The following is a 14,750-nucleotide window of genomic DNA, read 5'->3' on the forward strand; positions in this document are numbered from 1 at the left end:
GAAACCTGGAATGACAGAATTCCACCTTTGAAACTCAAAACCAATCTTATTTCTGCACTTGGTTTGTAATTAAAAGGGAAAAATGAAAACACATTGTAATATAAAGTTATCGTTCAGAAACTTAGAATGAAGTTGGTATGCATGTTTTGGAGACAATTCTACATTTGAAGATCAAATACAAACACCCCCCCCCACACACACACACAATTTGAACTAGAATAGCAAGCATACAAATTGAAAGGCAGTATGCATCTTACAGCACCATTATTCTGATAACAATTATCTTTGTGAAGTTCAAACAGGTAGCTTTACCCTCACAGCCATTTGGAAAATGCAAAAAGACAGGTTACTTACCTGTAATTGTATTTCTTCAAGTGGACATTTGTGCTTTCATATATATGCACCCATGTAGAAGTTTCTGGGAAGTTTCCATAGCTGAGAAGTTTGTGGTTGAAACCCTCCTTCACCATAAGAACTACAATTACAAGTGAGCAACCTGTCTTTCTTTTTCATGGTCTCTGTATATTATGCATATGATATGTGTGGAGGTGGGTTAGTGTCATTAATATACAATGTATGACAACACAGTTCAAAAACTCTGAAGAAACTGAAGAATTGCTGGTTGAGAAAAATACTGTCTTGCATAAGATAAGCAGATATAGTAGCCAAACAGATTTTAAGAGAAGAACCCCTTTTGAACTAATGATAGCATATAAGATATGTGAAACATGTAGGAGGATAAATATAAAGAAAGAGAAGACCTTCAATTTTCTTGCACAGGAAGCCTGGTAGAGGGCTTGTGTGGCATCTAAAATCACCTGGATTGAAGGCTCAAACATAGGTGAGTATAGCTCTAGCAGAGCCTCTGTGCTGTACACAAAGCATCTTCACACCTGGGCATCAGATTCAACCTCAATCCCAGGTTAAGAGGGTCAGGTTGGGGGAAAGATGGGGAAACTCTCCCTTGGAGTGTTTAGAAGAAGGTTGAACTAAGGCTGACACAGCCACCAAGAAGCAATCTGAATGAAGAACGTTGTCCTCCTGTATTTTTGTGAAGACTTTGCTTAGAATTGAGAAAGGTGCAAACAGATCAAATAGGTTCCCTGTCCATTGGATGAGGAAGAGGTTTCCCAATGAGGCTGTGCTGTTCTTGGCTCAAGTGCAATATAGCAGGCATGCTATGTTCTTTGCAGCGGCAAAACAATCTATGCAGGCCATCCCCCACCTCCAGAAAAGAAATGTCTCATTTATGAGATGGATTATACGTGTGCCTGAGGAAGTTTGCAAGAGTGTTGCTAAACTGGCAATATGAACAGCCAACAGTATCATACATCAACAAACAGCCTAGGCCCAAATGTTGAAAGTCAAAGACGTGAGTTGTAGTCAAGCACATGCCTCTTTGTTTGTTAATGTGCCACTGTCATGATGTCCGGGATGATCTGTGTAAGCTGATAAACAAGTTCCTTTTTGAAAGCATGAAGAGCCTTCTGTGCTACTAGCAATTTGAAACACTGATGTGGTAGTGGCTCTCACTGGGTGACCAGTGCCTCAATCTGTGTTTGTGCCCCATTTTCCATTCAAATTGTCAGGGAATCAGAAGTATTGCTTAGAAGCAGGGTCACCTCTTGTATGGTTTGATGATACTTGTGTGGGAGGATCTGTCTCCTGGTTATAGAAGATTGGTGGGATTGATAGGGTTGGCTGTTCTGGTGTAAGCCCTAGGAGAAGGATGCATGTTCAGCCCAGTGCCAATATTTGATTGGAGGCAGAGGCACTAGATTTAGTCCCATTTTCCTTGCAGTTGACTTAGCCTTTTGCATGAAATCCATGAGGGTAGGTCCTCAATTCAAGACTAAGTATTGAATTGGCACTATATTCTTTTCGGTGCCAGGTTAAAACCTTTTTATTTAATCGCTATTTTAAAAATTAGTATTGTCAGTGGTTCACAGTTGCTTTTGTTTGGATTTGATTTGTTTGTATTAGTTTATGGCAATTTTATTGGTTTTATTGGTTGTTTTTATGGTTATTGGTTTTAATCTTGTAAGCCAACCTGATACGTGATAGTGAAGAGTGGCATATAAATGTTTTAAATAAATAAATAAATAAATAAAGTATCTTGTTTCAGGCCTGTAAAGTGAAGCCACACATGGCATTACTGTGCTGTTTCCCTCATCTTAGCCTTAGTATCATAATCAGCTTTATGTCTTTAAGTACTGACCTGTTGTGACAAACATAAAGCCTTCAGCTTGAAGGCCAGGCCAAGTGACATTTGTAATCTGGAAGATATTCACATACAGCCCCCATCTTTCCCCATAAGAACAGCCTATATCTGGACATGATAGCTTGGTAATTTGCTACCTTAAGACCAAGTACCACAGACAAGTAGCGTGTCTTCCCTTCGAGTCCGGACACCTGCTCTCCCTGTCTATGGCAGAATGAAACATGCACAACTTGCCCTGAGATGATTCCACAACCATTGAGTTTGATATTGGATAGAGCATCCTTTGAACACTATCAAGAAACAGTATAATCTTTTTCTTTTTGATGTGATTCAAAGAGGTTGTTGACTGAGCCCATTCAGACAGCATTCTGGCTGCCAAGGCAGCAAGAGATGGATCCAGTTTGGTAGTTCCATGTTAGAGCTGGCTATAGCTGGAACAACTGGTTAGAGAGAAGGCGCTAATCAAACCTACACAATGGATATAGAAGAAGAGGTAGCTCTTTGTGGGGAAGGTTGGTGTTGAGCCATTGCAGAGTGAGCTCCACTAATGTCCTCTTCAAAAAAAAAAAAGTCTGTGATCTGACAGAACTGCTTATCCTGGCTTACTTAGTAAAAGATTGACAATGTGAGCAAGAATCAATGATGTGTCCTTCACCCAAGCAGAGTAGGCAGAGTGAGTGATCATGCGTGGTGGAAGTTTGCTGTCACAGTGCATGCACTTTCAAAAAGGCATCTTCAAGGCTATACACCTCTCAGGTGGAGAAAAAGTGAATGGCACTTGCTCAAAATCAATAAAAAAACACAGACTGAGATAGTAGAAACAAAATAGAAAATAAAATGGATGAAAGAAAAGTCAATGACATCAGCAAATCTAATGCTTTCCCTCCAGAAAAAAAGAACAAATTCTCTATGAAGCAACCACAACAGTGGTCTAAAAGAAACTGAAGGAACCTGCTAGCAATACAGGGTGAGGCAAAAATTCCTCACCTATTGAAACTTCCTGAATTGAGGCATCATGCAGGTGCAGCGTTCTTATGTGTGATGCACATCTTCTTCATATATACAAAGAAGAATATACTGTAAATACAGATACTATATATATTCTATCTCAAAAACAGTTTAGTAGTGTATAATTTCTGTCCATTATCTGGTATTCTGATTTCTAGTTCCAGTTCACCTAACAACACTAAAATTTTCACTATTTGGGAACAGAATGCCATTTGCCACTTATAAATGTAATGTTGAATGATGTAAGTAAATTGATTGATGGATCACTTTCTTCTTTGTCTTTTTGTGCCTACAGACAATATTCTGTAAACCAGATAAAGTCAAAGTATGGTGGTGGGATGGCAAGATTATGGCTGATCATCCCATTCTATCATGGTGCAAGTAGGAGCCACACATTATCTTTGATGCTGAACATTTCGTGCTGTGTGGTGATAAAGCATACCAAAGCTTTGGAGGTAGGAACCAGCAAGAAAGACAGTTGGATATGGTTGTTTTTATCAATGTCAAGGTCAGCAGAAGATCCAAGAGTGAGAACACACAAGCCCCAAAAGAGAACTACGTAGCCAGAAATCTAAAGAGCCACTTTTCTTCATAACCACTTGATGCTTTATGGAAGAGTGAATCTTGGGGAGGGGGAGTGCAGGGAAGAGAAAGAAAAGGAGAAAAGGACAGGAGTACTTTTCTAGCATGTAATATTATGGAAGTTGTTAAACTGCTGCCATACATTCACCCTCATTCTACCTCCCTCAGAAGACCTTTAACCACAGATGGCTGAGAGGAAAAGAGGCCAGAGGAAAAAAACAAGTGAAAGCAAAGAGCAGCACCTGGGCTGACAGTGACAACAGCATGTGAATGCTCCAAACAATTCATGTTTCATGGTGTGGAGAGGAATAAATATGTCCAATTATCTCTATTACATTCAGAAAATTATGTGGGCATTTTTCAAAAGGGAAAGCTTTATTGTTAGTAAAAAATGCTTTTGGTTTTAGGTATAAAGTCTTAAAGTAAAATTAATAGGCAGCCATAAGTTTTGTTACCTACATTTGTTTAATGAAAAGGGATTTGCAGTTCAGATACTACATCTCTAAAAGCTGTTCTTTTGTTTTAAAGAACATTTAGCATCTTAAGTTTTATTCTACCATAGATATACTAAACGTGATTTTTAAATACAGAGCAAAATGTTACATCAATGCCATGCAAAATTTAGCTTAATTACAATCATGCGTATATATCCCTAAAGTTTATTCATACAAATTCATAATGCTGTCAGTGGAAAAAAAAGAGTTAAGATGAACATACAACAGATATAATACAGAAATGCTTTTTGAAGAAGGTTTTTTTTTTTTTTTCATTGTGATTCTGGTGTTTTATTGTTGTGAGGGAAAAAAAACAGCAAAAGCAAACATTTCTATGGTTCTCCCAACCCTTCCCCCCAGAATAGTTCTGTCTCATTTTAACAACTACCCATTAAATCTCATGAACCATATCCTGCAGTTAATAGGCTGTTAAGATTTTAAAGCTTTGCTAGTTCTACTGTAAATCCTTAAGTCCTTATGAACCAGTGACAAGACTTACATAGCCGTAAGAAATAATGACAAGCACAGTTTGTTTGAAAATAAACCAAAATATGTACAGCAAAAAATAATACAGTCACCTGATTATGTATTTTGTTTTGGTATCAGCATGCACTCAGAAGTACCTACAAAAATAAGTTATTTTCTGCTTGGAAAATATCTAAAAAGTTGTCAAAAAGCAGGTTAAAACAGAAAAACTTAACATACAATCATAAAATAAAAATACTTGAAAGCATTTAAAATTAAAGAGAAAATTTAAAATCATTTAAAATTAGAGACATGTTTAAATATGTTTCTTTAATTATAACATTTAACATGTTTAAAATTAGAGAACCACCACTGAACAAACTAGGCAGCACAGTCAAGGAAAGAGTAGATGGAAAGACAGGTCCTCAACTGACACCTGAAACATATCACAGTTGGACCCTCCCATATACCAATGGGATGTGTAGTCCATGAAGTGGGTGCCACTATGAGGAAAGCCCACTTCCAGGTTACCACCAGATTACTATTTGCTGGTGGTAACCTCTATAAAACCTCTTCCAATGATCTTAAGTGGCCGAATGAGACATATCAGTGAAAGCAATCTACTAGATAAACTGGTCCTAAGTTTTTCAGTGCTTTAAATGTTACATTACCACTAGTGTGTGGACTGTCCAGAAAAAGTCATACCAACAATTCAGTTGTCATACCAACTGAAGCTAATAGGTGCTACTGAGAGAATGCAATCTCATCTAGAATAAACAAACTCTGCAATTTTCATTATTAGGAACTGCCCATTCATAGAGTTCCCATCTTGCCAAGATTTAGTGACTGGATTTGTATGACACAACAAGCCTCACTGAGGTTTTTTTAATCACTGTCTGTTGGGCATCCAAACCTAGTCATGATATTTTAAGTGTGATAAGTTTGGTCCTCAGAAGCCATGAAAAGAAACAATATATTTTCAGCTTACTGTGATTGCTTGTTATACCATGCCCACAGGCATGGAGGAACCTGAAGTTGATGAGGATGTATTGAGAACAGAAAATCCCTGCCTAACCCAGTTTCTCCCTTTTCTGCTCTTGTTTAAGTGGCTTTCTCCCCAGTAGGAGCAAGAATAGGGAGCAAGCCTGGCCCCCTTTCCTCCCTCCCATTTGGCAGAAAGGTGCTCTGGCAGTCAACAAGTTGGGGAGGCGGGTGCATGCCAGAGCCAAGTGGGAATGAGAGTGGAAATTGGGCTTGCCCCCTTTTTTGCTCCTGCTGGAGAAAAAGCCACTCAATAGTGAGGAAGGGAGAACCTAGAGAAGACAACGATGTTCTATTCCCAGCATATCCCAGCCTAGCCTAACGTGCTCCTTACCTTCTCCTGCTTAAGTCACTTTCTCTTTGGCAAAAGCAAGGAAATAGAAGCTTGGGCCAGGCAGAGAACCACCAAGATGTGGGCATCCTGGCCAAGTTCAAGTTCTTTCTTCCCAGCATGAGAAAATTCACTCAGGCAGGAGCTTAGGAATCAGTCGATTGTCCTGCCCCAGCCCTGAACCTGAAAGGTTTCCAGTTAGGCAGGAGTGGAGGTGCTGAGTAGGGCTGCTCCTTTCCACTTGGACAATCAAAGTCATCAAGTGTAAGGACATTTCTCTGGAAGCCAAGGCCAACATCAGCGACATTATTGTATTCCCAATCACTATGTATGGGTATGAAAGCCGGACAGCAAAGAAATCTGACAGGAAGAAAAGTGATACACTCAAAACATAGTCCTGGAGGAGAACTTTGTGAATACCCTAGAACAGTGATGGCGAACCTTTCAGAGACCGAATGCCCAAACTGCAACCCAAACCCCACTTATTTATCATAAAGTGCCAACACAGCAATAAAACCTGAATACTGAGGTTTTAGTTTAGAAAAAACTCACAGCCAGTTCAAGCAAATCTCTCTCCTTGGCAGCACACAGACCGACCATGTGAAAGCTCGGACAAGTCACAGTTAATGACATCATCGCCTGGTGCTGCTACTCCTTTCCAAGCATGCGCATGGCCCCTATGTGCACTATTATCCGATGCTCAGCTGCTGGGGCGATGCTGGGATGACTTGGCTCATGTGCCAACAGAGAGGGCTCTGCATGCCCACTGTGGCATGCATGCCATAGGTTCGCCACCACTGCCCTAGACCAAGAGAAAGACAAACTAGTGGGTTCTAGATCAAATCAAGCCAGAGTTTTCCTTTGAAGCAAAAATGACAAAACTGAGGCTGTCAAACTTTAGGCACATCCTGAGAAGGTAAGACTCACCAGAAAAGATAATCATGCTAGGGAAAGTCAGAGAAAGAAGAAGAAAAGGAAGACCAAATATGAGATGGATTGAGCCCATAAATGAAACCACAGCCTTGATTTTACAAGAGCTGAGCAGGTCTGTCATCCATAGGATATTTTGGAAGGTATTCATTCAAAGAGTTATCGTAAGTCAGAAATGATGGCACATAAAATCATAACCAATGAGCCCCGGTTCAAGCCCAACTCCCTTTTTCTTTGCTGTTTTTATTGAACAAGTACTTTATTACTGTCTGACACTGTGAAAGAGAGGCTTAATGGAGATGTAATTTTCTTTCTTTTATTAGCATAGATAGTCTCCTCTGTTTTATTTTTTGCCTGCTCTTCATAAAGTGGCAAAACCAAAGAGGTTCTTTACAGTGCAGGGACACTCAAAAGACTTAAAGTAAATTCAGTTTGTAATTATTGTCTAAATTAAATGTACTTTTAATATGCCAAATAAAGCGATACATCATAAATTTTAGTTCCTAAATAACAAAGTGACTTTTGATCTGTAAAAGGTGCCAATTTTAGTCTTTTTCATTTTCCATGTCCTTTCCTGAAAAAACAAAACAAAACTGTTTTTCTCCCTATGGTTTCAGGGTTTCCAGAAATTTCTATCTGGCTCAAGCTATTGTTCAAAAAAGGTCCTCATTAGAAATCAGGAATATTATCAGAATTTTTATCAAGGCTCAAGAGTGTTCAAGTACCTCCAATTCTATTATTTCCTGTCTCATAATAGTCTGTTTAAATATCAGGTGCAATATATAGAAGTATAGAGAAATAAATACATTTCTATTCTACTGCCAACTGCCATAGTTATAGTACTAGTAACAAAATAATTTATCTGGATATGTATAGACATTTTGGATCCCACGATAAAGAATCCAAGTGATGATAAAAATACAGTATAATTAAGTTATAGTTTGCTGACCTAATTACAATTCTTATATATTTACTTATGTATGATACAATCAATATTTTTATCTGACAGTAGAATCAGAACAAAAAATACATTATTCCTGACCATAAAGGTACCATAAAAGTTACAGATTTTATTCTACTTAATTTTATACAACTAAACCATTTTAAAAACACAAAGTGAAGTGCAGAATTTTTTTAGCACAGTGTCCAAATTAAGTATTCATGTTTTAGACAAAAGAAACCCTAAATCAAACCAGATACATTTTTAAGGTAATATCATCTGGTAAATCAAAAATATGAGTCAATTTAAAACAATATTTTTGAGTTTTTGCCACTACTGACCCTGATCCAAATCAAGCTGAAAACAGCCTGCCTACCAGTCAGAATTACCAACTGGGAGAAGTCATCTTTAATACATTTTGTAAGAATTCATAACAGAATTAATTCATTTTCCTATTCCCAAACACATAGCTATAACAAATGTAAAAGATAATACAGCAAAACCTTGTATGAATTCCTGAAACTGAGAGACTGCAGACTAATCATTCTTTCTCTCCCCAGACTAACTGAAAAAGCAGTTGGAGTAGGGATGTCAGACAAATTCACAGTGGAGTGAATCAATTCAGATTTCTATGAAATCTGCTAATTGCACAGCAGACTGGTTTCCCTGACTCACACAGATTCTGTGGACTTGCAAGCTGTTTTTTGTACTTTCCATAATTTTATACAAGTTCAGTCTCAGAAAAATACAAAGATGACCAAAATGTGCATTTTCCTCAATAGACTGAAGTATGAAAATCAGCTTTTTAGAGAGATCTATATATTTTGTGGTATTTGGGCATTTTCATTTGTGCAAAATCAGATTCTATCAATGAGTGAAAAATGGAATGGAAGACATCTCAAAATGCACAAACCAGGGTTGAACGAGATTTAAGAAAGTCCATGCATACCTAAGTTGAAGTGGTAACATATATGTTCCATTTATGCAACTCTTAAATATCTGAAGGGACAGTGGGTTTCAAATGTAACAGGCAAAAAAAAGTTATGTTGTAATATAAGAGTCCTGTTGGATCAAACAAAGCTTAATCTAGACCAATCCCCTCTTTCCATTTCTGGGTAGTAAGGAAGCCCATAAGCTAGGCATGAAAGCAAAACTACTCCTCTTTCAACACCTGCCACTACCTGGTACTCAGTGGCATACTGCCTCTAAACTCAGAACTACTTAGCAATCAAAGGTAATAGCTAATGTTGACCTATGTACTATAAATTTGTCTAATCTGCCTTTAAAGTCTTTTAGCTAAGCAGCTATCATCACATTTTATAGTAGTTACTTATTCAATGTACAAAGAAGCATTTTGCCTCAACCAATTAATGGTACTAAATCTAGTTCCAATCAATATAATTGACCTAATTTCTATCCATTTTCTCTACACTATGCATTGTGTCCTACCTTGTGTTTTTCCTAAGCTAAAAACCTAAGCTAAAACACTTTAGGCTTTCCTCACAGAGAAGATATTCCAATCTTTTCTACCTCTGCAACACCTTTTTTGAGATAAAGTGACCAGGACTACACACTGTAGTTCCAATGCAGCCACATCTTTGATTTCTATAAAAGAATTACTGCATGTTTACTTTAATCCATTACTGTTGCTGTACATTCAGTTGATGTTTTAACTGCGCTATCCACCATGATGCTAACATCTCTGACACTGTCAGTTCAGACATCAATAAGTGTAGGTGAAGTTAGGTTTTTTGTTGCATTTTACATATACTGAATCATATTTGCCATTTCATTGTCCATTCAAATAGAAATTGCTGTTTCATACATCAGCTTTGTTTGTTTTTCCAATGTCAATTCTACCAGTTATTTCATGCCTGGACTGATTTCTAGTACTTTTTCAAAGCATGCTGAATAAAGGTGTACAGAAGCAGAACTGGAGATTAATTTTTTCACAGTGTTCTCCACCCTTCAATTTGCTTTCCTTAATGTTCTTAATAAAGAAGATTGATTCCAAAAATGGTGACCATCATGAACAGTAGGAAATCAGAATATTTGTTAAGTCAATTTTCTTTTGGAGGTCAGAAATGTCTACTTATTTATCATGAAAGAAAAGCTACAGACTATAGTTTGATATATTCTAGCATTAGTTTGAGGTCAAAATTATTAAACTAATGTCCAAAAATATTCTATTAAAATTAATCTATCATAATTCCATGTTTGGATGTTCATAAAGCACATGCAAACTATGAAGAAGCACAGACACTTTGCTTGTACATCATGAATAAGTCAAATACCTCAAACATGCTGTGCATTATTCCCCAAAATGAAGTCCTACTGAATTCAATGGAATTCTGTCCACCCAAGTATGCACTGAATGGCACCTTTAAATCACACAGACAGCAAAATATGGGCTGCTGCTTATCTGTAGGAGAATAAGTAACACTACCTCAACACTACCTCAGTTTGTTTTCTTCTCCGTCAATACAGGTAATATAGCAAAAGACACACATGATGCTTTTGGGCCAGCATTGTATCTGTGACCCACACAAACAATGTGGTTACTAATATATTTAGCAGCTATCAGTGCTGGCTAAGGGTTTGTTCGATAATATTTGGCTCTTAAACATTAGGGACAACAGTAAAAATGTGAGAAATATTTATATAGTTTTCTACCTTATTTTAAAATCCTTAACGTAAAAGCTGGTCTGTTTAATTCTAAAAGCATTAATGTATACCAAATCACTTCCATTTGCTTCATGTAAGCTTTACAGTTTTCCTATTACTGAATGGAAAAATCAGTTACCTCCAGTGCTGAATATTTTATCACAGTGTTAAACATGTGCAATATTTTCACCCTGTATGATTGCTATAGATACTTCCTCTAGCTTTTTTTGAGTGAAAACAAAGGCGTAAGAAGCATAAAACAGAAGAAATGAGAGAATTTCAGCAAGCCATACCTAGTAATAAGGACCGCATTATCATGGTGGGCAATGCCATTTTCTGGAATGGTGTTTCCATCACTTTGGTGAGAGAGAATGGATTTCTGCCACTTACAGAAGCTATCAAGGGACTTGTCTGCATGGTGATTTATCTCCAAGTTTGGCTGCAATACAACATGCATACCAGAAATGTTCCAAACAAATTACTAGGGTCAGTGGTTAAGATTTAGGAAGTCAAATCTGATCTATAATTAGAAGCAGTAATTTCTAGGAATAATTTCTACTTGCCAATTTTTATCTGTATTAAATTGCCCTACAGTTTATTTTGTGTATACATCTTAAAGAGTTAATTTCAAATTTCAGTAATAGTTTTGTCAAAAGTAAGAATTATAGATTAGTTTCAAACTTTAATTTTAACCATGTGGGGAAAGTAATATTCAGAGCAGACTTTGCAGTTTCAAAACATAGGAACAGAAAACAAGCTTCAACTTTCTAGTACTCAAAAATTCCACATATGTAATTTTCAGTAAGTATAGGTAAAATCTTGAAAAAAGTTTAAAATGAATACTTTTGTAAACACATCTAATTTTAACATTATAAATGACTGCAGATAAGATTTTATCAAACACTTTTTCTAAAGTTATTTTTTTATTATTATTGTAATCTTATATTTTAAAGAACCGAATTTATGTCACAAATCATTCTTACCTGATCTTCTGTGAGGACTATTAAACGAGTTACTATAATATTCACAACGTTTCCTAGGCTGGAATCACGGTAAAGTTTGGCAACCTGACCTCCAGAAAATAAGAAAAGGCACAAAGTCAGACAAAAAATATTCTGCAAATATGGACATATGCTTAAACAATAATTCATTTTTTCTACCACGTGACTGGGACAGATTATTAACAGTACTGCCTAAATTCTGTTACGTTAGATAAGGAGAAGGGGATTGTGAATTTTCCCCAATACCTCAACACCAGTACATCCACAAGATAACCAATCCTGTAGGATGCCTGATTTTACCCTGACAGGAAAGTTCTGCAAGACTGTTAATCAGTGCTAGCTAAATGTTTGTCTCTATGATGATATGAGTGCAAAAAAGCCAAAGAAGGTCCACTGCACTCTCTTGGATATCTATTGATGGAAGTCAAACCACCCATTGTAAAATGTTGTGGGAATGTTTTTCCTCAAATCAATACTGTTTCCAAATGCAATATTTTACTGTTTTTCATTAGAATTAAGGCAGCTCTTCATTTATACAGAAGAATGTAAAGGCAAACATTTGAACATCAGTGTGAAAATTAAACCTATTCCTTGTCCTCATCTATAATACATCAAGCAATCCCTTAGACAATGCCCTAAGTTTTGCCTTCTCACTGAGGTGCTATTTTAAGGTGCAGTGTGTATTTGTATAAAGAAAAGCAACTGATTGTGCAAGTCCGTGCCTACCTCCTGAACTGGTACAACCCAAAGGAAATTTCATCATCATCTCAGTGAGAACTAGAACTCACTTCTGCTTTGCAAAGTTTTTAACCCTGAAAAGTGGACTATAATTCACTTAAATAAATTGATTAATGTATGATAAAACAGCAGGAACTGGTTTATTACAGTAAAAAGCAGAACCCCATTTCCCAATGTAGCTTTTGTGGCAAAACAAAAATACTAACAGTTACATTGGCATCTAAATATGCTTTATTTGATCTAACGCTACCTATAAACCTCTATGTCACTGGACCGAACTTAGATGCATGGGAGATCTGGGTTCAGAATCATTGGCATCTCCTCAAAAGTACTTTACATAGTGCATCTACATGCTCAAACACTCTTTCTCAACCATAGCACATTGGCATCAGTAGCTGTAGTGAAACATGATCCTTTCCAGAACTCTTCTCTAATTTGCAGTTAATAAATAGCTATTCTGTACTGCAGTCTCTGGAATTAATTAAACAGGGTGTCACAAGTCAGGACCACTCTATGGAGACTCTAGTGAGGATAGATCACTTGCAAAGCTCCAAAAAGGAAAAAGGCCTAACATGGAAAAGTTATTGGTAGTATAGAACCTCTACTACTACTGATAAAGATTTGGTCAAGGTGACAAAGAGAAAGTAACTTCCAGAGACACACTGATCAGAAAACCTGAATGCTGCAGGGATTTTTATATAGATAGGAATAGCAACAGAGGAAAAATTATATACTTGTGGGACAACTGGTTTTGTGGGACTAGGTAAGGAGGTTGTCAACAGAGGCTAATATTTCTTTTTAGCTCAGTTGTTGGATTTCACATAGTTTATAACTCAAAGGAGAGGAAATGTAGTGAAATGTTATTGTCAAGAGAGACAGAAGCAATGCCTTATATGGGGAATGGAAACTCCAGAAGAACTGAAGCACAAGAAAGAGAAGTTAGTGTTAGTGAGTTAGTTAGAACTGTTCTCTAATGAGTAGCTAATAAATTAGCTATATTTAAGGTAGTGAAGTCTCTGGCATTGATTAAACATAATCCATGGCTACCTTACTATAAGAGTTCTGAACAATTACTAGCACTGATAAAAAGAAAGCAGTAGATTTGTTCCAAAGGTAAAACTGAAGCAGAACCAGTTCACACTATGCCCCTTGAAATAACTAGCTTGAGTCACTGGATTTACTTGGTAACAACCACCTATGCCAGTCATTCCTAAGAGAAATGTTGCTAATTCAGGATCTGTCTAAACTTTACTAGAAACATTGAAAGAAAAATTAATGCACTTTAGTGACTTTCCAGTGACTACTCAATAAGTGATGCCCAACTGATACTAATGCATCCTTAGTTTCTGAGTCTAACCTCATTAATACCCACAATCTTAAAAGAAGTTGCTTGAACATATAGAGGGATCAAACTTACAATATTCATGACACTCAAAATATAATGCTCAATATCTTTGCGTCCATGGTATCCCACCATCATTTTGTCTGCTACTACCAGTGTCTCCACAAAACGTTCTGTGCTTATTGATCTCTTCAGTCGATGGTGATTTCTTAAGGTTTGATTAATTGAAAATAAAGTTGGAAAAGCAATGGTAGTGTTCAACCTCCAAGGTTCACTGCTTCCTGTGGGGTCTTCTAGAAATCAAAATAATCGATGATATCACAAGGGTTGCCATGTTAATGTTTTGATATGCATCTGTTTTATATTTCTATTGAGTTCTAAATTCTTGACTGAATCAAAAATATGAAACACCATCCTTAAATAAACATTACATTTTTTGTTTAAAAAATAGCCTGATTTGATTCAAAAACTGATACTTGTGCTGGGTTTTCTCAAAAGTGTTTTATACATTGCAGCATAGTACTTTTGATAAAAAGAAAAATGCTTGTATGAATATGGGGTTGCACTCCCTCTTAGGGACAAGGTCCGCAGCTTAGGAGTACTCCTTGACCTGGAGCTTTCATTGGAAGCTCAGGTGACAGCGGTGGCGAGGAGCGCCTTCCTTCAGCTTTGGCTGGTTAATCAGCTGCGCCCCTACCTGGAGTACGACTGCCTGGCAACGGTGACACACGTGCTGGTGACTTCCCGCCTTGACTTCTGTAACGCGCTTTACGTGGGGCTTCCCTTGAAGACGGTCTGGATACTTCAGTTGGTTCAAAATAGAGCTGCCAGGCTGCTGACGGGGACGGGGCGTTATATTCACATGACTCCAGTCCTCCGACAGCTTCACTGGCTTCCCATTGAAGTCCGGGCCCAATTCAAGGTGTTGGTTATGACCTATAAAGCCCTAAACGGCTTGGGACCTGGTTACCTGAAGAAGCGCTTACATCCATA

The 14,750-nt window shown here is 37.3% G+C and overlaps 1 protein-coding gene across 10 annotated transcripts in view; it reads right to left on the reverse strand.

The window, feature by feature from the left end:
- Positions 1 to 14,750, reverse strand: part of ADAMTS6 (ADAM metallopeptidase with thrombospondin type 1 motif 6) — a 176,860-nt gene that overhangs the window by 129,718 nt on the left and 32,392 nt on the right. For 9 of the 10 annotated variants that reach the window (XR_006416234.1, XR_006416233.1, XM_044445771.1 and 6 more), the window contains 3 exons: positions 13,833 to 14,050; positions 11,660 to 11,743; positions 10,970 to 11,115 (listed from right to left, as the gene is read on the reverse strand). Coding sequence is in view for 8 of the 10 variants with exons in the window: in XM_044445771.1 (XP_044301706.1) it covers positions 10,970 to 11,115; positions 11,660 to 11,743; positions 13,833 to 14,050 (448 nt within the window). In the remaining 2 variants the exon portion in view is untranslated. The remainder of the gene's footprint in view (positions 1 to 10,969; positions 11,116 to 11,659; positions 11,744 to 13,832; positions 14,051 to 14,750) is intronic. The other variant, XM_044445767.1, reaches the window with a different exon arrangement.

Source organism: Varanus komodoensis, unplaced genomic scaffold (genome assembly GCF_004798865.1).
Source record: "Varanus komodoensis strain SLA01 unplaced genomic scaffold, ASM479886v1 scaffold5, whole genome shotgun sequence".
In the NCBI taxonomy this organism is placed as follows: domain Eukaryota; kingdom Metazoa; phylum Chordata; class Lepidosauria; order Squamata; family Varanidae; genus Varanus; species Varanus komodoensis.